Consider the following 23094-nt stretch of genomic DNA (forward strand, 5'->3'; position numbering starts at 1 on the left):
TATATAATGGGACGTACTGATCTTCAAATTCATCATCTAATACAATCATCCTTATGCAATACAGTAGCCTTGTTCATTTTCTAGCTATGGCTTTGAAGGCCTTCAACCTAACTTTCTGTCACCAATAATTCAATTTCATGTAATCAACTAATCCATCTACGACAGGGAGGAGAGAAGATATTAAAACATTCTGTTTCGAGATCACAAGCACAAATCTAAAAGATTTTGGTTGATTCATGTACTATCCAATGGAGGTTGCCATTACATTCAATGAATGCATGGAACTCGAATGGAACAAATAAAAAAAAAAAAATTTAATTGTTTAATTTTTATAGGATGCAGAGAGTATAAAAGAATATATTCTCATGTTCTGACTTATATAGCTAAATCGTATAAAGCTATATGAAAATAATTACAATTCCTGATCAAATCACCTTTTTCCAGCCCAATTCAATAACAAACACAAACTATAATCAACAAATCATCACAGTAAAATAGAAAAAGAAGAAACAAATGAGTAATCTGTGTTTACCTATTCAAAGTAAAACATTTTCTCTGTTTTCCTCTGTAGTCAATCTACAAAATATACTAAAATCTGTTCACTTTGGATGCATCAAAAGCTCACAACACCGGCCCTCATCACTTGATCATGAAGTTTTAATAGTATATAGTTGTAAACTAAAGAATTTGAACAATCAACCAAATGGAGGCACAAATCACAAATAGAAATGTCAACTTAAAACCAACAAAGTCGTAGCGATACACTACATAATAAAGAAACCTTCGACACAGCACGACCATACAACAGCAAAACATGAATGTAGACTAACATAATGAACTAGAAAGAGATCACATTCTCAACTCCAAAACTCTTGAGTGAGAAAGGGGTAGGAGTGAAAATCATGGCAGAAGCCTCGTCATCCTCTGAAGTTCCTTCCGTAAGCCTACAGACATGTTGAAGAGTTCCTGTCTTGTTGGAGTAGTAGATGATGCACTTCTCTTCCAGAAACATCAACACATCACCGTTTTCGAAAAGCTTGATTGGATAAACATTCATAAGCTTCCAATGACAGTCATCAATACCACAATCAATATCAATACCAATATGGTACACCATGGTCCAAGATTCCTTGACACGGTACTCCTTCATCATCCAGATGACAACCTTATCGTCCAACGTGTAAGACAAACACAGACAGCCCCTCAAAACATTAAACCTGAAATCGATAGCATGTCGATCTTCAGTAAGTCCTTCTATCACAGGCGCAGAGAAGATGCTGAAACATTCTGTATCGAGATCAAATGCACAGATCGACAAGATTTCAGCAGAATCTTCCAACGTCCAATGGAGGTTGCCATTACACTCGATGTAAGCATGGAAACAGAATTTGAAACCGGAGGCGGCGCCGGCTTCAACGCGCCTCCATGTTCCCGTTCCGAGGGTGTACACGCAATGAGAGTCGGATCCATTATCCGCATTGATACAAACAATCTTATATTGCTCACTTATTTTGCTCACGCCAAATCCGAAACTCAGCGAATAAGCTGCTGACACATATTCGGCAGGGATAAAGAGGTTAATATATTCACGAGTGATCGGATTGGATACAGAAACACGACGCACTGACGATGTATGTATAAGGAGCAATCCATTAGTCTCCTGAGCTCGACATCTTTTGATTTTGTTTCCGAGGTGGATTTCGAAATCTGCGATTGGGCGGAAACGAAGAGCGTGGCTCTCGACATCGGCTTCGTCTTCGTCTTGGAATTGGAAAACGGTGCACTGAGTTGAGCTCGTCAAGGGCGTCAATTGAGCTAGGGCGGGTGGGGTTTTGAGTTTGGATTTGGCGAAATCGTGGGATTGAAGGAGATTGAGCCATGGTTTGCAGACGCATTTGCTGATTGAAATAGTTCGGAGAGGGAGGCGTGAGAGGATGTTGGTGGTGAGATCTGATGGTAGATTTTTGAAGATATTTTGCTCCATTAATGGTGAAAATGGAATGCGTTTAAACAGGTAGTAGAAGAAGAAGAAGAATTGTGTGAATATGAATTGGGGCTTTTCTCCACTTTTTATAGTAGTACTAGTAGAAAGCATATATTTATTTTAATTTTTGTATTTTTAAATCTGAAAATTGAAACGTTGTATGAGTATTTAAGAAGCAATTGATTATCATGCATCAAGTAATGCACAAAGTTCGATGCTTAAACGCTTGATTGAGCATATTCAACCTCTCAATACTCAGCAAGGACGATCGAAAATCTTCCATCGAGTAATAGTTTAATGCTCAAATTTCAAGTTGCAAAATCGTCGATGGTCAGATGCTCTCGAGCATCAATGCTCGATCGCACACTGCTCGATGGTCATTAGCTCGATTGAGCATCGAGCAACAACCAAATGGCATAAGCCGAGGTTAGGGAAGGCCGGAGGGGTTTTGGTTATTGGATGATGAGAATTTGTGTAATTATTATATTGATTTCAAATGTATGTCATGGCTATTTATCTTCCTTTCTCTTTACTCTACGTCTATCATTATAATCTCTCTGATTCATAAAAATATGGACAATGTTATGATACGGAAATTAATAGTATAAAATTGATAAAGTAAGGTAGAGGAGGAGAGAGATAGTTAAATAGTACTTTCTCGGTTCTATAGTAGTAGAGTCATTTTATTATTTTAGTATGTTCCATAGAGTCATTTATTTTATTTTTTTAGTAAAAGTCAACACATTTCTTCTCACTTATAATTATATTTAAATCATATGAATTGTGATAAATTTTATATAAATCATATGAATTGTGATAAATTTTTTAAAAAGTAAAATATATGCATATTCCTGGATAAGAGCATCTCCAATGGTCGGCTAGTGACCGGCTAGCCGATTCGCAGCGGTGGCCGATCGGCTAGCCGAACCATTGGAGGCGGCCAGCGGAAAATTGGCGAGCGGGTCGGCGTGGGCTGGCCGATCGCTCGGCGCTGGCCGCCATTGTGGCGGCCCGATCGGCCAGCACCGAATTTTGTTTTTTTTTTTTTTTTTTAAAACCTATATAAACGCGATTTTAGTTTCATTTTCATTTGCACCACTTGTTTTAACGAGTTTTCTCTCTCTCTAACTTTCTGTACAAGAGCATCATCGAGCGATGGATCACAACAACGAGTCCAGTCCAGCGACGAGTGGATCTCAGACTCCCACGGTACCCGTGGGATCTGGATGGGGCCAGATGGGCGGGCAGATGGGCCCAGGGTTTAACGTCCCTTGGGGGCAGTTGATGGGGATGATTGTCGGTGCGCCGGGGGTGATGCAGGGGGGTATGCCGTGGGGGATGCCGGGCGGGGGGCAGGGGAGCCAGGGGAGCGGCGGGCAGTCAGCGCCGGGGTGGGGAGGTATGCCCCAGATGCAGCAGCAGATGATAGGGATGATGTGGCAGGGAGGGATGTAGGGGGGGATGCAGCACGGTATGCATCCCGGGATGCAGGGGTCACCGGGAGGGGACACGGTATATCGTCCCTCGCTTGATTTTTTGACGGCTTCGTCTCACACGTCGACCCCAGTGGAGACGCAGTTCACTGGCGATGACCTTCTGTCATTGCATAATATGGGGATCGATCTCGGGGATCCGGATACTCCCGTTCTAGCGTGGCGGGCCGCGCCGAAGAAGAAGACGAAGGGGAAGGCCAAGGCGGTCGGCGAGTTGTCGCAGCCCGCTGTTGACGACACCCCCGGTCGGAGGAAGTGGACGGAGGATGAGTACGCCGGGGTGGCCAGGGGGTGGTTGGAGGTGTGCGACGATCCGCTGGTTGCGAACAACCAGCGGGTCGTCAACATGTGGGCGAAGATTCAGAGCTGCCTATAGGAGGCACTGCCCGCACGGGAAGGACTTCAGCAGTAGTGGGCAGAATAAGGAGGACGCCTAGAGGATAGCCGAGAGTCAGTTCCCCTTGCCGGGGAAGTATAAGGAGTTAAACTTCTGGGAGTGCTTTTTGTTGCTGAAGGACTCCGAGAAGTTCCGGGCGAGGTGCGACGCTGGGTGGCCGAAGAAGCAGAAGCTGAACTATTCCGGCGACTACAGCGGCAGCAGCGGCGGATCCCACGATCTCCCCCGGATGCTGAGGAGTTTCCATCCCCTCCTTCATTTGCTGGTCGCCCTCGCCCGGTTGGACAAAAGCGGGCGCAACGGGCTGCGAGGGGAGGATCCCCCCTATCGCCCCAGGAGGCCCAGTCCTCCGCCTCCCACCCGCCCCACTCGAGTACACTCTCCATTCGCGTAACCATACGCGGGATCAGATGTACACGGTCTTCCAAGATTGGAGGACCGCCACTGACCCCACGGAGAAGATGTTTCTTCACTCGATGCTCGAGAGCATGCGGGTTGATTTGGAAATCGCGAGGGCACGGCTAGCGGGTTCCGACGTGGGCTCAGATACCACGGGTGGCGGCGGCGACGGCGACGGCGACGAGGAGTAGAGAGTGGCGGGGCTCGTGTGTGGAAGTCTTTTTTTTTAAAAAAAATCATGTATTTTTTTTTAAATCGTTGTACTTTTTTTTAATGAAATGAATAAATTTTCCCGTATATGTGTCGTAAATTTAATTCCGTAATTTAATCGTAATTTTAATTCCGTAAATGTAGTACTTTTTTAATTATTTTTTTACGGTTGGTCTATGACTGGCCTAAATCTGATGTGGCATGTGTATTTTTAGTGCTGCTGACGTGGCATAGAGAGAGAATGACTGATTTATTACTGGCCAATTTAGCATTGGAGATGCTCTAACAATGAAAGTGTATATATTTGTTTTTTTTTATTGAGGTAGGAAGTATAAAAGGAGAGTTGTGTTACTAATAACAAGATTTTGCCACTGATGACTATTTCGGCGGGAATCGTTTTGGTACTTTTCTAAGCACGAATATAATCATTTCCTAAACTGAACCTATTAACGCATCGTGAATAGAAGCTAAAAAAAAAGACCTATTTAAATTTTAAAAAAAAAAAAAAACAGAATCTGCTGCAGGTGGTTGTAAATTGTAATTATAGATTTGTCTTCCCAAAGTCTTATCTGAAAATGAAATAGATTTGTTAATAGGGTAATATTCTATTCCATAATGTTAAAAATCTGAGTTAAATGGGGGCAGGAGTAACGAAATTTATTACTAATAAATTCCACTAAATGTGATATGTTTGTTTGAATATTGAAATGCTGGAAACAAAAATTTCAAATGACTATATGCTATGAACTATTTTATTTATTCTTTATATGTTGGCAATTTAATTAGCATTAAAAGTAATTCTGCCTTCCTAGCTAACGCAGATTATATAGAAAAAACCAGTCAATATAATTATATTCAATTAATATTTGAAATTAGTTGTTAAAGAGAAATGAGTACGGCAAGCTAGCATTAATAATCAATTGTCTTCCCAAAGTATATTATCGGAGAAAGATGAAAAAAATCTGTTAAAACATTTGATTTTAATGATTTGTCGTTGGGACTTGGGAGCATGCAAATAAATATTTTATTGAGAATGTCAAAAGTAACGGCTGAATAATACTTCCAACCTATAAATCCTTTTAGTGCATCAAAGACTATTCAGTTGCAGCCCCTACACTCAGATCCGACATTATACGAGGGGATTAAATTAAGATATGCTAGTCCGTTTAGGGAAGATCTTAACGGCCCTTACATTCAGATCCAATATTATATGAGGGAATTAAATCAGGATATGCAGTAGTCCGTTTAGGGAAGACCTTAACCTACCCTTACACTCAGATCCAATATTATATGAGGGAATTAAATCAGGATATGCAGTAGCCCGTTTAGGGAAGACCTTAACCTATTGGCAGAGAGTTAACTAAAGTTAAATACTAAAACATGGTGTTGGTTAATGTGCTACTATTCTGTTTAGAAGAGTGAAACGTTTTTTTAAAAAGTTCTATTATTGATAATACATTATTTTTATTATTTCTCATTTATACTGATATATTAAGATTGTGTAATGGTTGATAAGACTAGTAATAATAATAGTAGTAATAGTTTTATGTTACAAAATATGACAAACTTATTCAAGAAAAAATGAACTACACATATAAAGCTGTATAACAATAATTACAATTTTTTTTCCAAATATAATTGTTCCAGTCCTATTCAATTTCAAACACAAAATAAATCAAGAACTCATCACAATAGAAGAGAAAAAAGCACATACAATTATGTACTACTCTGTTTTGACCTATCAAAGGAAAAACATCATCTCGCTGTTTTCCTCTCTAGGCAAATAGCTCACTTCGTCTCAGACGTCAACAACGACGAACTGCCCCGTTCGCCGTTCTTCCCGGAGGCGAAAGACGACACTCCCGGGGTCCGCATCGACGACGACGAAGAGGGCACCGGTATCGAAGCTGCGAAAGTAGAGAACGCGCTAACGCTGCTCGCTGTGACACTGGTGCCACCAACGGATCCCTCCGAAGCAGCCTTAGGTGCCGGGGGCCGTTCGATCTCCATGATCCCTTCCAACATCTGCACGACTTTCCCCATCATCGGCCGCTGCGATGGCTGTTCTTGGATGCACCAGAAACTCACAATGACCGCCCTCCTCGCCTGTTCCATGTCGATCTCGTGATCCAAGAGTCGCTTGTCCACGACTGCCTCGATGTTTCCCTTCTCGAACTCCTCGTAAGCCCACAGAGAGAACTTCTTGTGGTTCGTCTCTGCAGAGACCTCGAAGTTCCTCTTCCCGCTCACGATCTCGAGCAACACCATTCCGTAGCTGTACACGTCGGATTTGGAGGTGATGGGGAGGTTGGCAAGCCACTCCGGAGCCAAGTAGCCTCGCGTGCCTCTCACGCTAGTTAGGGTTCGATAACGGTGATCCTTCGGGTTAACGAGCTTTGCAAGGCCAAAATCAGAAACCTTCGCGCAGTAGTTCTCGTCTAAGAGGATATTCTCCGGCTTGATATCACAGTGAACGATGCAATCCCGGCATTCCTCATGGAGGTACGTGATCCCTCTCGCCGTACCTAGGGCTATGTTGAACCGATTCTCCCAATTCAGATGCTTCCCCGACTGCTCCTCGGAGGAGGCGAATAGGATGCTATCGAGCGAGCCGTTTTTCATGAACTCGTACACCAGCAACCGATGCTTCCCTTCCGAGCAAAATCCAATCAGTCTCACCAGATTCAAGTGGTGAGTGCTGCTGATGGTGGCCACCTCCATCCGGAACTGCTTCTCGCCTTGCTCGATCCCCTCCAGCTGCTTCACCGCAGCCACGGTCCGGTTAGCAAGAACCCCTTTATACACGGTCCCAAACCCTCCCGCCCCGAGCTTCTCCTTGAACCCCTTGGTCGCCTTCTGCAACTCCCTATACGAGAACTGCACCGGTGCACCCGATGCATACTCAAGGAGCGCGTACTGAGACGACAACGCACTAAACTTATTGTTGTTCCGAACACACCACCACCACAAACCACCTTCAACAAGTGCCAACGCGAACAACGTGGCCAACACGGCTGCCACAACCACCCACGCCTTCAACCTCCACTTACTCCTCACCCCACCACTCCCCGAACCAGCTGAGGGATTAGGCAGCACAGGCGCGCAAACTTTCACATACGAAGTGCTTGGAATAGCCGGGGTGTGAAAGCCACTCACGAAGCTGCTCGTCTTCAAGAAACACTGCCCTGATCCATCAGATAAAGAGGTAGAAGCAACACAAGAAGCCCCATTCAAACAATTCAGGTTACAAGGCTGATTTCCCATGTAGAAAACCTGCGATTCCAGCTCAGGATCGAAGGTTAAGAACTCGGTATGATCCAACGGCAGCATAGCCACCTGACCAGGGCAATCTTGAAGCTCAACCTTTCTCCTACAACCACTCCTACTATCACTAGCATCAATTAGCTCAAAATTAAGTGAAGCACATCCACAAATTGGGGAAGTATCATTGTAGCTACAAATCCCATTATTCCCACAGAATCCATAAACCTGACATTGATCACTCACAGCAGCCCAACCAGTAGCTAAAACCCCAATACTACCTTGAACAAAGCTATGAATCCTCAAATTCCCATCATTATCCAATCTCACAATCCTAATTACATTGCTTTCCTCTGCATAATCACTACTGTAAGCCAAATCAAGATCGCTAGTGAGTGAAACATCAGAGAGGGTGAGGATCCCAGTTGGCTGAATTTCAAGAATTGGGTTTAGCAAAGTTGAATTGGCGGTGGAATTCAAACCTGAGTTGTAATAAGTCACGGAATTGTTCCACAAAAGCGTCAAGTTCCCATTTTGCATAATCTTGAATGTGTAAAGACCTGATGTGAGGGTGTGATTGGCGGTGAATTGCTGATTGGGGAGGAGGGTATCGGTGGGGCGGTCGAAGGAGGCCCAGACGGCGGCGCCGGAGGAGTTTTTGAGGATGAAATTGCCGGAATCAAGAAGCTCCGCGGCGGAGACGTTAAGGGAGGCGGTGGAGGATGACCAGATTGGGGAGGAGGAGGCCGCGGAGGGGAGGAGCTGGAGGTCGCCGGAGGGGAGGAGGCGGAGGACGGCGGAGGAGGGGGCGGCGGGGCCGGCTTGCCAGACGGGGATGGAGTTGAAGGAGACGGCGGCGATGAGGGAATCGGCGGCGGCGGAGGAGGGGGAGGGGAGGAAGGAGATGGTGAAGGTGTTGTTGGAGGAGGTCCATTTTGAATTGGGGTCGGAGGCGTAGAGGGTGGAGTTTAGAGGGATGTCGGCGGCGGAGGCGAGGAGAGGAAGGAGGAGGAGTAGGAGGAGCGGCGGCGGAGGGGAATGGGGGAGGCCCATTTCGTTTTGGTGGTAAAGATCGGAGCTTTACGGCGGAAAAACACACCCCATTGAAGAATTGGGAGGTGATTGAAGCTTCAATTAGATATAGTCAATGTGTGTGTTTGTGTGAGAGAGAGAGTGTTTGACCTTTGTTTTCCGATTTGCAGATTTCTCCACTATTTGCAGGTCTAACACGGTTGGTTTCATTTCTTTACAACTGTTAAAATGTGAATAATTTTATGTTTATAGCAGTATTTAATTATTTCTCTGACCACCATTATATTATTCTCCGAAATTATAACACGCCTCAATTTTATATTGCTCGAATTATATAACTATCATACTCGTGAATTTTATATTGATTCTGAAATCAGATTTTTTTTGCTGTATTTTACTAGAATTTTAAATTTGGTGTCGTAATTATGAACTTGGATTTTCCGGTGAAATTTAGAGACATAAGTTGGGAAATTTACTACAACATGTTGAGTTTTTCCCTAGGTTTAATTTAGAAAAAAAAGTCGAATTTATGGAAAATTCATAACGGGACTGAAGTTATGGTTTGTGATTTTAGAGGATGTCAAAAATATCAAATTTAAGCTAAGGTTTGCAACTTTAGAGATAGATGTAATTATATTTTTACCGAAATTTTGTATTTTACATGAGTTTTAAATTTGGACACAAATAATAAACTTAGGTTTGCAGTATTCACGAGTCAGATTTCATAGGAAATATTGAATTTGTGTGAAATTCACTACAAGTTTGTGATTTTGGATATATCAAAATTGAGCTAAGGTTCGTGATTTTATTGATCGATATGAGTAGTTATTATAGTATACACAGTTAATAGTTAAGTAGAAATTTAAATAACATCACAACGGGCTCGAACTGAAAACTTTTAGATATGAGCATTAAATCGTTTTGCCACTAGGTCCATTCATAGCCTTAATGCATCTTTTTTTAGCTAACATATGTGATTAGTTTTGTTTTTGTGGCTATAGGCACGAGAAGTTTAAGATTAGTATGAGTTTGGTATACAATTAATTTGAAAGTGAAGTTTCATCAATAAATTTTATTATCATTATTGCTATGTTATGTTCATGTATTTGTCTATGGCATGTGATATATTGATAAAGTTTATTAATTTCGAATCTACCACTTTTAGGTAGATAGTTCGATCTTCACATTCTTGGCAGGACAAAATTCTATTTTCGATCTATGTGAAAATTAAATATCTCAGTTGCTTGATTTTTGGAGACGTGGTCGTGTATAGTACTCCAAATAATAAATGAAACGCGTCTATGTGAAAATTATGTGGAAATCAAATAAGTATCTCATTATTTTTAGTTTTTGAAAAATTTGAAATCGCATTATATTTAATAATGAATGAGATAAAAGTTTTTGGACAGCTCCAGAAATAGAACAATATACTACTATATTTGTTAATTTTCAAATTAATCGTATTATAAATAAATAAGTTGGGATAGTTTTGTTATTTTCAAATAAAATCATATTCTTTGTGTATATACTATTTCAGAATATATTTATTCAATGACCAATAATATAAATTATAAATTATGATTATTCCTTTTATCAGTTTATAATATCAATGGAAAAGTAAAATTGAGTTATTATTAGTGGTCCTTGTTATTAGTAGACTATGAATTGGTCAAGTGAGGAAGATTGCGATAAGATTTTTATTTCTCCTCTCCACTTTTTTCAAGTCAACCATTTGATCAAGTAAAACTTCATGTCATTAGTTTTCAAATAATCAATAATCATAATTATAACTATATTTTTGTTTACTTCAAGTTTATTAAAAATAGTTAACGTGAGGAAGAAAACATGACATTCTAAAAAATTTAGTTTGAAGAGGTCAACAAAATATTGTGAACCCAAAATTAAGGTATACAATTGACTAAAAGAAAAATAAGGTCACACATCCTTTTCTTTGATGACATATTCATAGCATATTTTTAATTCTTTATCAAAATCATCAAATCAAGAATTCACACAATTTAACATCTGGAAACTTGACAATAATTGCAATCACTATTCCAAGAAAACAAATACTACAAAAATTGAAACTAAACCAAGATCTTCAATCAAAAGATGATCATGTTTCTACACCTTCCAAGCCAAAGATGAAAATCCAAGGTCCTTCAAGACGAAGCCAACGACGAAGCAACCACCATTTGGTACAACGAAACTAATGAAATCTGTCGATCACAACAGAAGATTGAGCTGATTCATCAGCCAGTGGACAAAGGTGGAGGTGGTTTCTTCACATCAGCAATCCCTTCAATCATCTGCACAACCTTCCCCATCGTAGGCCTCAACGACGCGTGCTCTTGGATGCACCAGAAGCTCACCTTTAGCAACCTCATTGCTTGCACAACATCAATGCCATCCTCCACTAGCCTTCTATCAAGAACTGCTCCCACATCGCCCTTCTCAAACTCCTCGTAAGCCTACAACGAGAACCTTCTGTAGTTGCAAAAACCAACCAATCTCACAAGACTCAAGTGATGAGTGAGTGCTACTAATTGTTGCAACCTCCATTCTGAACTGCTTCTCTCCCTGTCCAATCCCCTCAAGCTGCTTCACAGCAACAGCCATTTTTTTGGCCAAGACTCCCTTATAAACCGACCCAAATCACCCTTTCGTCTCATGTTGGAGCTCCTTGTATGTGAACTGGACAGGAGCACTTGATGCATGGTCTGAACAAGTGTACTCATACACTAAACTACGGTATCTTGGTTTAGACATACAAAAAAACCATATCAAACAGCTACCCAAATTGACCATTACCAAACTGCTTCCCAAAACTACAACAGCAATCTTAAGTAGTGCTACTGTTCGATTCTCGACTTCTTTTGGTGTGGCGAGCTCACACACCTTTACTATCAATTGTTGGTGACTGGTAACCACTAATGAAACTTGACCTTTTCATTTAGCAAGTGCCTGTTCTGTTTTCCAAGAAAGTCGAAGCTACACAGGAAGAATCGTTTAGACAATTAGACCTGCAGGCTGCAGCAGTTGTTGCTATGGAGGAATCTTCATCAGTTTCTGGAGGATATGTCAAGAACAAAGTATTATCCATAGGCAGCATTGTTGTTTGACACTTCCGAATATCCATTTTCCTCTCACAACCTATGTTCCTTCCCTCGTCCGACTTAGTCAGAAAGAAACTCTGAGATGGGCATCCACATAAGTGATTCCCACTGATCTCATCATATCTGAAAACACCAAAATCTCCACAATAACCGAAAACCTTGCACTGATCTGTGACAGCAGCCCATGTCACATTCTTACTTCCTCTTCCATTTATTGAATAACTGTACATCCTCAAATTCTCATCACAATCAGACTTTGATCACTTACTTTACCATAGTCACTACCTCGTGCCATAATTACACGTGATGATGATTGATCGTTCAGCGAAAGAATCCCTTCTGAATCCAGCCTTACTAACATTAGTAGTATTATCTACTAATGTTGGACCACCACACAACAGAATAGCCTTTATAGAGCAGGAGGTTTCCGTAGAAAGTAAACTCGAGCCAGGCAGAGGAGTCGACAGCACCACCTGCTTTCCAGATGGGAACACCATTACATGTGATGGCAACAAAATAAGTGTCTGTAGATTCTTGAATGAAGGAAAGCGAGAAACGTTTGTTAGGCGATCTCCACGAATCACTTGTGTTCGAAACATTTAGTTTTGAAGATGAAGATGAAAAGGAGCCACACCATGTTCAGGAATGAAAACTTCATCCTCTCCTTTTCACAATCGATAGAAGGACGATCGAGAGATCATATGTATGCATCAAGAAAGAAAGCTTGCCCGAAATTGCTAAAAGTAAAATGTGAACCATCAACCAAGTTTGCATTAGATGGAGAATAGTCTACTAAGACCAAGTGTGTTATATCATATGGCTTGATTTTAAAAATCTGTTAAACAAGGCTTTCAAGTAACATATATGTTCAGTTCAGTGCTGTAAATTTAGTAGGGCAAATTGTCTAAAAGGTCACAAACTTTGGAGAAAGTTTGATTTTTCCCACAAACTATAAAAGTTGCGCCTAAGGGCATCCACAATGGGGCGGAGGATAGCCCGGACTAAACCCTTCCCTATGCTCCGCCACATCATCATTCTATCCTCCTACCCTTCCACCTGCAGTGGGGCGGACTATAGCCTGCCCTATAGTCCGCCCTAAGCATTTTATTTATTATTTGAATATTTAAACACTACAAAAATTGGAAAAAAACAACTTCATTTAATTAAAAATTCAAATTACATTACGAAATAAAAAAAACTACAAATTTTCAATGGCCATTAAGTCGTTCATGAGCTGAGCATGGTCTTGTTGACTGCGCATTGAGGTCTGTCTCTCTAGAACCTCACTGAAGCCCATTGGTAATCCTCGAGTGACGGGCGGGGTCGCCGTGCTGGAGCTAGATCCACCTTCATCATTAGCTCAATCGGTGACATGTCCAGCTTCTTGTTTGACTATCATGTTATGCAAGATGATGCACGCATACATGACATCGGCGATGACTTCCTTGAACCACAAACGCGCCGGACCTTTCACTATTGCCCACCGCGATTGGAGCACACCAAAAGCCCGCTCCACATCCTTCCGCGCAGCCTCCTGCTTTGCCGCAAATAACACTCTCCTGTCACCCATTGGGCAGGTGATCGTCTTCACAAAAACAGGCCACCGTGGGTATATGTCATCGGCCAAGTAGTACCCCATATGATATTGGTATCCGTTGGCAGTAAACTCGATGGTTGGGCCGCGACCCCTGCATTGATCGGCGAAGAGGTTGGACGAGTTGAGGACGTTGATGTCGTTGTTCGACCCGGCTACACTGAAGTATGCATGCCAGATCCAGAGCTGATGGTCAGCGACGGCTTCGAGGATCATCGTCGGGTGGCTACCCTTGTATCCATTGGTAAATTGGCCTCTCCACGCCGTCGGACAATCTTCCACTACCAGTGCATACGGTCGATGCTCCCTAGCATTCCAGGGAAGCCGTGCACCGTCTCGTGCATCCTCATCAGGCTCTGGCAATCCTCATCAATCGGCCTTCGCAAATATGCGTCGCTAAAAGCCTCCACAATTCCCCTACAAAAATTATTTAGAAAATCGCGGCCTTGTCTCCTCGACGTGAAGGTATTCGTCGAACATATCCGCCGTGGTGCCGTAGGCCAACTGCTGGATCGCAACCGTGCACTTCTGCAACGGTGTAAGGCCGGGTCTGCCGATGTCGTCTTCCCGATACTGGAAGTATTCATCACCTCCAACATCCGGACAATGCGGAGAAAAATATCTTGCCGCATTCAAAAATGGCAGTGAAAAACCGTCCGGCCCCACCATGGTTGCTCGGTAAAATAGTCTGCGACCAGACGTTGGTGAGCTACGTAGTCCTCGCAGGGGACAAACGTCCGACGTCGAATCGGCCGAGGAATCCGCGTCGCCGCCACCTGCTCCGCCGCTTCACGCTCGCGCTACATTTCTGCCAAGCATTCCGCCGCAGCATCATTAACGCAATCGAATAAGGCCCGAGTAATGCCTTCCGATGTACCCCATTCGTCGCCGCCGAGATTTATTTTTAAGTTTGAAAGTTGGAAAGTGAGGGATGTGAGAGATGAGAGAGAAAGATTGGGAGATGGGAAATTGAAAGATGGGAAATGGTATGGGAATTGGGTATTTAAATAGAAAAAAAAATTGAAAAAAAAACAATAACGCGTTCTATCGTCTGTCGCATCGTCCGCGTCGCCCACAGTGGCGGACGATGCGAAGGAGGATACACATCGTCCGAGCTATCCTCCGCCCTATTGTGGATGCTCTAAAGTCATAAACTTTATTGGATCGTGCAAATTGCCCAAACTAACCGACCTGACGATATATTTCCGTTAAAAACTTATCCCACGTGGCTAGGAGTGGGAATTCGGTCGGTTCGGTTCCGACCGAACCGATTAGTCGGTTAACCGACTCCCATTTTTTTTGAAATCCAGAACCAAAACCGAACTCTTTGTCGGTTCGGTTCCTCAAGGAACCGATCGTTTCGGTCTTCGGTTCCAACGAAGGAACTGAACTCAAATGCAATATAAACATTAAGTAATAAGTCGTGAAATCAAAAGGACAAAAACCATAATTCCATTCCATCATCAAAAACCAAAATTCCAACAAAGTTTACAAAACTAAGTCCAAAACTAATAAACCAACATCATTCATCAAACTAATTTTTACTTTTCTAAATAAATAAATAATAAAACTAAAATAAATATAGTAAAATTAAATATTTAGAAAATAGCGGTTATTCGGTTCTAACCTTTCGGTTCTCGGTTAGAACCGGAACCGAGATTAGCTTAAACTTAATAACCGGAACTGAACCTTAACCTTATTTTTTCGGTTCTTGGTTAACCGAGAATCGAAAATTAAGGTTCGGTTCTCGGTTAACCAAGAACCGAGAACCGTTTCCCCAGGCCTACACGTGGCATGCCGGAAGCGTGACTTGACAAAAATTTTAACTGGGCAAAAAACGGCGTCGTTTTATGCTTTTTTTTATTAAATCTCCTTTACACGTCGCTGTTTCATCCCTAAACCGTTTGTCGACGATTTCACTCTTGTCGATTGCATTTTCCGTCGATTGAATTGGGTTTGTGCTTTCGAAATTAGCCAAAAAGAAGTTATATTACCTGAGCTCAAAAATTTTGCCAAAGTCACGCCTCCGACATGCCACGTGGAATAAGTTTTTAACGGAAATATGTTGTCAGGTTGGGTAGTTTGAAAACTTTGCACGATCCGATAAAATTCGTGACTTTAGGTGCAACTTTTATAGTTTTTGAGAAAAACCAGACTTCCCCCAAAGTTTGTGACTTTTTTAGGCAATCTACCCAATTTAGTAATGGAATCAATTTTTAAAGAAAGGTAATCTTGCATTGAATGGTTTTTAGTAAACCAAACACTCCTTCTTTGTTTTTCCAGCGGTTGACTCATTCTACATGGAATTTATATTTAGTTAAGATGGGACATAATACTTTTATAAGAAATATGTTGATCCATTCTATAAATATTTCTATTACAATTCACAAAAATATACGATTATTGATTTATCATCAAAAGAAATAGCAGTAATTGTTCAAAAAGAACTGTTCAAATAACGTAAATAGTTGTATACAAATCATTTAAAAATAATATAATTGATTTAATCTGAGTAACTAGGTAAGCTATATTGTACTCCATGTAAATATTAAGGCTCGCCAAAATATACGATTATTTGCCATCATAATTAATTAGCAAAAATTATTCAAAAGTAACCGTTCGATTAACAAAAATAGTTGAATACAATTATTTTAAATAATTGTAGGATAGATCTGGATGACAGGATGAGGTATATTATATTGAGAATCTAAAAAACATACGTTTACTTTTTAACATAATTAAATAACATAAATTATTCATAAAAAATATCATAATCACTTATACTTTCTTTCGAGTCCATAACAATAATTATTGAACAACTTCAACTCGACTGCATAATAGATCGATCATCAAACCTACATGTGCTATAGTCTTAACAACTTGCACTTAATTCATATATACATATTAGAATTTGATAAAATTTATAAAATTCACTTTTGATTTGGATACAATTTTATCCAATTTAAATCCATGAAAATCTAGAGAAAAATAATAAAATTGGAAGGAAACAAATCAAAATTTAACCAAAACAAACCAACATCCTTATTATCTTTAGGATTTCATATTTTATCACTATCGTATTCCTTTAAGATTATACTCCCTCCGTCCCCGATTAAGAGTCACATTTTTCCATTTTGGTTCGTCCCCAATTAAGAGTCACATTTCATTTTTACCATAAATAGTAAGTAGGTCCCACATTCCACTAACTCAATTCACTCACATTTTATTATAAAACTAATATAAATAAATGAGTCTCACATTCCACTAACTTTTTCAATCAACTTTTCTTTATATTTCTTAAAATCCGTGCCTGGTCAAAGTGTGACTCCTAATGGGGGACGAAGGGAGTAATTGTTTATTTCAAAGTCTAATTGGTATAGGAATTTTAATTTGTGTAACTATAAATATTGGTTTTGGAGAGGTCTCAACATCTCATCCAAACAACCTGCAATATGGCCAAGGCGGAGCTCTCTTCCAACAACGGGTTCGACAAAATCAAGTATCGATCGATGGAGCTAGTCGGATCGGTCAACAATTCCGAAGTCCGTGTGCTGATCGATAGTGGTGCACACCATTGTATGATATCCGAGCATATGGCTCATAGCCTACACTTGCCCATTACACCGACAACGACCGACTTTTCTATTTCCATTGCTAGCGGCTCCACGGTGCGGGTCAAGAGCGTTTGTCGCAACGTTGCACTAAGGCTCCACTCCGAGGTATTCAACATCTCTTGCTACATTTTCCCTCTCGTCGAGAACATCGACATTGTTCTCGGCATCCCATGGCTCGCTACACTAGGCGATATGGACGCAAATTGGAGGAATCTCTCTATGGAGTTCATATATAATGGCCGCACCGTGCGACTCCTCGGCTTACAAGAAAATCAATAATAATTATCTATTTACTCTTTCGAACTCTCAACCTATTGACTGGGAAGAAAATTCTAATTTTTTTAGGGTTATGTAATTTTTCATTTATTTCAATCATGCACTTTTTTTTAATTTTTATATCAATTATATACTCCCTCTGTCCCACTAGAAATGAAACATTTTCCTTTTTGGATTATCCCATTAAAAATGAAACGTTTCTTAAAATAGAAATAACTTTATCTCTATTTTTCTCTCTCTCTTACTTTACTCTCTCTTCTTTAACTCACAAAACAACACTATATAATCCTGGGCCGAAAAGCAAATGTTTCATATTTATTAGGACGGAGGGAGTAGTTTTCTTTTTTAATGAAAATTTACAATCTTATTTGTAAATAATTTATTGCAACATAAGACGATACATTCTATGTTTTAGCTAACCTTTTCGTAAAGAAGGAATAAAATTCTACATCTCAAATATCAAATTTCTTTAGTGTAATTTTGGATTGATTTGGATTACCTATATTGTACTTTATAAATATTATACTATTAAGATTCACAATTATATGCACGATTTTTGTCATCGTAATTAAATAACATATATTTAATTTTTTCAATGAAATTTCACAATTTTACCGTATAACACGATTTTAGAGAATGGAATTCTACTTAATCTCGAATATCAAAGTTCTTCAGAGTAATTTTAAACTGATCTTGTTATATTAAGATTCACAAATTTATACGATTATTTGTCATTATAGTTAAATAAAATTAATTATTTAGGTGCAATTTAATAAAAGCTCATTCGCCCACCGTGGGGCTCGAACCCACGACCACAAGGTTAAGAGCCTTGCGCTCTATCAACTGAGCTAGACGGGCTTTATTGTTTAATTAAATGCTAATTACAGACTTTACTGCTTAATCATAAGATATAAAAATGTGTAATCCAATCACAATTGGAATGTGTTATTCTTTCAAATCTTGAAGCTTGATTTGATTAGTTATTGATGTATACTTGATTATAATAATAGTTATTGATGTTACTTGATTATAATAATGTGTTATTCTTTCAAAGTACTAAAACATACTTCGATTCAGTTACAATAATGGTTGAATAACTCCAACTCGATTGCATAATAGATCGATCATCTACATGCATGTTAATACACATATCAAATTTATGACATGGTGTAGTTATGTTGCTCAGTGTATTGACAAAATAATAAATTACTAGCGTTCTCGTCTTCGTAGAACATACCAAAATTTGAGAAAATATATAAAAATTCACTTTGTATTCAGATAAAAATTATATCTAAATTAAATTCGTGAAAATTTTGAAAAAATTAATAAAATTCATAATTTTTACTCAGAATTTTAAAGTTATGTCACAAATCAAAATTTAACTAAAATTCACAATTGTTTTGATAACATATCCTATTATCATTAGGATTTCATATTCTCCCATTATCGTTTAACAATAAGCTCAAATTGGAGACACAATTACACTTGTGTTGGAAAATTTCCAAAATTTAATTTAGGGAAAACAAAGAAAAGCGTCCTTAAATTGGGGATATGTTTGTCAACTAGTACATTTTAATCTTTTATTTTTTGGGGGTATTTTTATTTGTATCCTTTAATTTTAGTTCTGAAATCATGAATAGATATGGTGTGGATAATATATTTAAAAATACTATAAATTAGCTTTAATTTTAGCTCTGAAATCATGAATAGGAATGGTGTGGATAATATATTTAAAAATACTATAAATTAGCATGAATAAAGTCTTTTTTTGTAGCGGAATTAGGAGGGATTAGATAAAGTCTCGCACGCATGATCGTCTATCAAATATAAAACAATATCTTTAAGATTTGATTTTTTTTTTTTTTTGGTAATAAACAATGGGTAATACCCGAAAGATTTGATTTCTTTATTTTTATTGTCTTTAGGATATTATATTTTGCAGGAGATAGGTTTTGAATTATTTAATTGAAAGCCTAATTGGTGTAGGATCGGAGTCTTTATGTAACTATATAAGTATTGGTGGCCTAAGTTCAGAAAATCAATTATTTTGAAGAGAGCAATGGAACTTACCGGAACCATCATCAATGGTAGAGTTCATGTCTTGATCGATAGCGGTGCGACCCATTGTTTTATAGCCGAGCAAACGGCTCTTTCGCTACACCTGCCTATTACACAAAAATCCGACTTGCCTCCTGTTACCCTACTCGACGGCTCCACGATGCCGGCCAAGGGTATTTGCCGCAATGTCTTAATACTGCTTGATTATGAGCCATATACTATTGATTGCACCGTTGTTCCTCTCAAGGGATTCGATGTTGTTCTTGGCATCTCGTGGCTCTCTACACTAGGTGATGTTAAGGTCAATTGGATGAATTTCTCCATGGAGTACATTTACAATGGCAATAAGGTGCAGCTCGTAAATTTACATCCAGATAAAAAGCTGCGGCTCTTAAATTTACTTCCAGACCAGAATGGTTACCTGTCCTCTACTATTAGGATGTGAAGCGTCTCATTGACTACTACTTTGTTTGCTAGTGTTTTATTTTAGGATTTAATTATGCATTGTTATTTCATTTTTATATAATTTTTTATTTTAATGATGTGATTTCATTTTTATAGAAATTAATTTGAGTATTATTTTATTTCCAAATCTATTTAATTAGAAATTATATATTCAAAGAAATCAATATTAAAAATAATAATACATGCGCTATTTCATAGTGCTCAAAATTATCTATAGTGCCCAAAAGCACGTGAATAGTGTAATGCTCGATGACTGTGGATATTTGTTCGTCAAAAAAGTAACATTGAACCAACTTCTAATTAAGATGAGATTAGCTCATACAAGACGATGAACTGCGAGGATTCCAATTCCATGCATTTACATTACCGAAATCAAATTAAAAGGCTTAAATTTGTGAGAGCTTGTCGACATTGAAAGGATAGACCTCATCTCCAATTAGAGAAGAGAAAGCCTTGGTTGCTATAACTTCATTTACAGCTTGTGTTGGATGCAAGCCATCAAAAAACACATACTCACTTCTATTGCTGCAAATCGAGCCCCCTCGCTTGCACAAGATCCCCGTCCCGCCTTCGCTCACTTGCCTTACTTCGCAGCACGAATTGCTTGCATCCCGGAAACCTCAATAAAAAAAGATCCAAAATTAATAAAACCAAAGTTGAAAATATTTAAGTAGATGTAAATTAAGGGTTTTCTCTCAACATGTATCCTATATGCAGTGACACAGAGCCAGAAAAATAATATCGGCCCAATTTAGCAAATGACTTCTTATGAAGAAGAAAATATATACCTTGAGATCGAGGAGAATTGATTATATCACTCAGAATCTTGTAAGCGTTGACGAAAACAAGATTAGAACCGGGCATTTGAGGCCGGATATCATCTACCAAGCTCTTCAAGTTGTCATTGAACATCGCCGATGCTCTGTTCAAATTCTCCACACACCCCTCTTGTGTTGGGACCCTGGCCAAGGCCATCGGGCTGCAGCCATTCGGATTGATCGCCATCAGCACAAACTTCCGGGCCCCAAGCTCGTGCAACCTCTGCATAATACAAAACACCAACAACCAAAAGGGGATTTTAGCGATAGGTTCTATAGAAATTGGACGATCCTATTTGGTCAAATACCTAGCGACAAACTCATATGTTTCTTTCATTACGTTATTTTTGAACAAATTCACGGATAACAAGCCTAAAGATTTTCTTATCGATGATAGTGACAATATTGATTACCTAAAGCTAATCTACTAACTTAAACACCCTAATTAAATAAGGTTGAACCAAATTAAATAGTGCAATAAACAAATGTAGATACCTTGAGTTGGGCAGAGAGAATAGCTGTGACAGAGTCAGTAAATGCTTCAAGGCTGACATTAGTGTTGGCCAACCCAAGAAAGTAATTAAGTGAGTAGTCATTTCCTCCACTTCCAACCACAAACAAGAAATCAGACAGAATTTCTTTGCTATTACTGTTCCCAAATTGCTGCTCCAGTTCTGGTAGAGTCACCTTCTCAAAATTGCTGATTTGCCGATTCAAACTGGTTACATTTCCCTGAAATAACAAAATTGGATATTTATGAGGCTTTAAATTTTATGGGTTCGGCTAAAAAATCGATCTTTTCTCTTCACTAGAAAATTCAGTTTCTTGGTGAGCATGATCACTTGGTCTAGTGTGGTTGTGTATTGATTCAATTAGACTTTATTACATCATGCACATTCTTCATTAAGTCTTGAACCAACATTCCTAACATATTTTGATATATTATGTAAAAATCTTACCATGTGACTGAATCACATGAACTTCACCACCAAGTATCAATGCATAGAGGTGAACATTCAGATTTTGACCAAACCGGACCAAATTCGTAATTTTTCTTAAAAAATCTGAACTGGACCAAATTGACCGGAAAATCAGAAATTTTAGAATCAAAACCGAACCCGAACCCAAACCCAAACCAAATTCAAGATTCTATTTTATGTTTTCAGCTAAATATTCAATCTTTTCCTTTCACAAGAAAATTCAACTTCTGTGTCACTTAGTCTAGTGTGGTTGTATATTAAATCAGTTAGACTTTATTACTACATCACATGATCACATTGTTGTTTAACTCTTCAACCAACATTCCTACCATATTCTTATACATACATAACAAAATGATCATGTGACTGAATCACATGAGCTTCACCACCAACTATCAATGCAGAGTCAAAATTAGAGGTGAGCCACTTTCGGTTAAGGTTTTTGCTATAGCCAAACCGGGCTGAATATGTAATAGTATTTTTTTAAAAAACCAGTACCGAACCAAATTGTCCAAAAAAATCAAATATTTTAGAATAAAAAACAAACTCAAACCCAAACCAAATTCAAGATTCCAGATATTTTGTTCACCCCTAAAACGAAAAGCCTAGCAAGTACTCATCATTTCCTTATTAATAAAGACATTTCTTTTCGGCAAGAAGTTTAAGAATTGTGTATTAAGTGGAAGGTGATCGGCAAGAAGTTTAAGAATTGTGTATTAAGTGGAAGGTGAATAAAGTGAGTGAGAGGATTACTTTTTGTCAAAAAAAGAAATGACTCAATTATGTCCAAACATCCTAAAATCGAAAAATGACTCAATTAACATGGAACGAAGGGAGTAGCAACTACGTATTTACAACCTATATAGTCCTAACAAAATCAAGAAAACCATGACATAAATTTAACATAACAAAACATATCCAAAGCATCAATAGAGAGAGACTAACAGCAAGAGCACCAGTGTCATCAAGAATCCCAGAACCACCAGAAGCAAAGTTAACACCATTAACTATCCTGCCACCCCTTGTTGAGGGATCAGTGAAAGATGGGATGTAGTCTGAGAGTTGCAGCTTCTTCCCCAAAATGTCAATTACATTTTCTCCATTGGTGAACCTTCCAGAAGGGCCAAGGGGGAAGTCCACTCCATAGGGGGAGAAATCTGCCTTGGCTAGGGAGTTTGTGAGGAAATTGTTGTTGCCATTGTCAACTAATGAACTCCCAAAGACAAACATGCCTTTGGTTTTGCAATCATGGTTTTGACAAGTTGATGGGGTGATGAAGATAAAAATGAGAAAGACACAACAAAGGAGGGAGAGATTTTGAGACATGGTCATGATTTGCAGGGTGGTGGCCTTTCTTAGTATGGACATGGGATATTTGTAGATCTCTAAATGTGTAT

The 23094-nt window shown here is 39.3% G+C and overlaps 3 protein-coding genes, 1 non-coding gene and 1 pseudogene across 4 annotated transcripts; all 5 read right to left on the reverse strand.

Annotated features, from left to right (window-relative positions):
• Positions 1-716: 716 nt before the first annotated feature.
• On the reverse strand, positions 717-2027 carry LOC125206681 (F-box protein At3g07870-like). The gene has a single exon (XM_048105921.2). It carries the CDS (start codon positions 1982-1984, stop codon positions 839-841), a length of 1146 nt encoding a protein of 381 aa, XP_047961878.1. The 5' UTR covers positions 1985-2027; the 3' UTR covers positions 717-838.
• Positions 2028-6050: 4023 nt separating this feature from the next.
• LOC125207300 (G-type lectin S-receptor-like serine/threonine-protein kinase At1g34300) lies at positions 6051-8983 on the reverse strand. The gene has a single exon (XM_048106578.2). It carries the CDS (start codon positions 8795-8797, stop codon positions 6272-6274), a length of 2526 nt encoding a protein of 841 aa, XP_047962535.1. The 5' UTR covers positions 8798-8983; the 3' UTR covers positions 6051-6271.
• A 1862-nt stretch (positions 8984-10845) lies between these two features.
• LOC148923680 (G-type lectin S-receptor-like serine/threonine-protein kinase At1g34300 pseudogene) lies at positions 10846-12609 on the reverse strand (annotated as a pseudogene).
• A 5552-nt stretch (positions 12610-18161) lies between these two features.
• TRNAK-CUU (transfer RNA lysine (anticodon CUU)) lies at positions 18162-18234 on the reverse strand. Its single transcript has one exon. It is a non-coding gene; the product is annotated as a tRNA-Lys (tRNA).
• Positions 18235-20161: 1927 nt separating this feature from the next.
• Positions 20162-23050, reverse strand: LOC125208043 (GDSL esterase/lipase At1g29670-like). Its single transcript, XM_048107590.2, has 4 exons — positions 22643-23050; positions 21213-21449; positions 20688-20940; positions 20162-20518 (listed from the first exon to the last, which is right to left on the reverse strand). The coding sequence occupies exons 1-4, from the start codon at positions 23027-23029 to the stop codon at positions 20286-20288; spliced, it is 1110 nt and encodes a 369-aa protein (XP_047963547.1). The 5' UTR covers positions 23030-23050; the 3' UTR covers positions 20162-20285.
• Positions 23051-23094: the final 44 nt, after the last annotated feature.

This window comes from Salvia hispanica, chromosome 6, assembly GCF_029641045.1.
Source record: "Salvia hispanica isolate PSC_SH4W2 chromosome 6, Shi_PSC_v1, whole genome shotgun sequence".
Lineage (NCBI taxonomy): Eukaryota > Viridiplantae > Streptophyta > Magnoliopsida > Lamiales > Lamiaceae > Salvia > Salvia hispanica.

Excerpts from the sequence above, each read along its gene's own strand:
- LOC125207300 (XM_048106578.2), bottom strand. The coding sequence starts at position 8,797 with ATGGGCCTCCCCCATTCCCCTCCGCCGCCGCTCCTCCTACTCCTCCTC.
- LOC125208043 (XM_048107590.2), bottom strand. The coding sequence starts at position 23,029 with ATGACCATGTCTCAAAATCTCTCCCTCCTTTGTTGTGTCTTTCTCATT. Across the intron at positions 20,941-21,212 it reads TTCTCTCTGCCCAACTCAAG|AGGTTGCACGAGCTTGGGGC; the intron begins GTATCTACATTT and ends TGTATTATGCAG. Across the intron at positions 20,519-20,687 it reads CAATTCTCCTCGATCTCAAG|GTTTCCGGGATGCAAGCAAT; the intron begins GTATATATTTTC and ends TTTTTTATTGAG.
- LOC125206681 (XM_048105921.2), bottom strand. The coding sequence starts at position 1,984 with ATGGAGCAAAATATCTTCAAAAATCTACCATCAGATCTCACCACCAAC.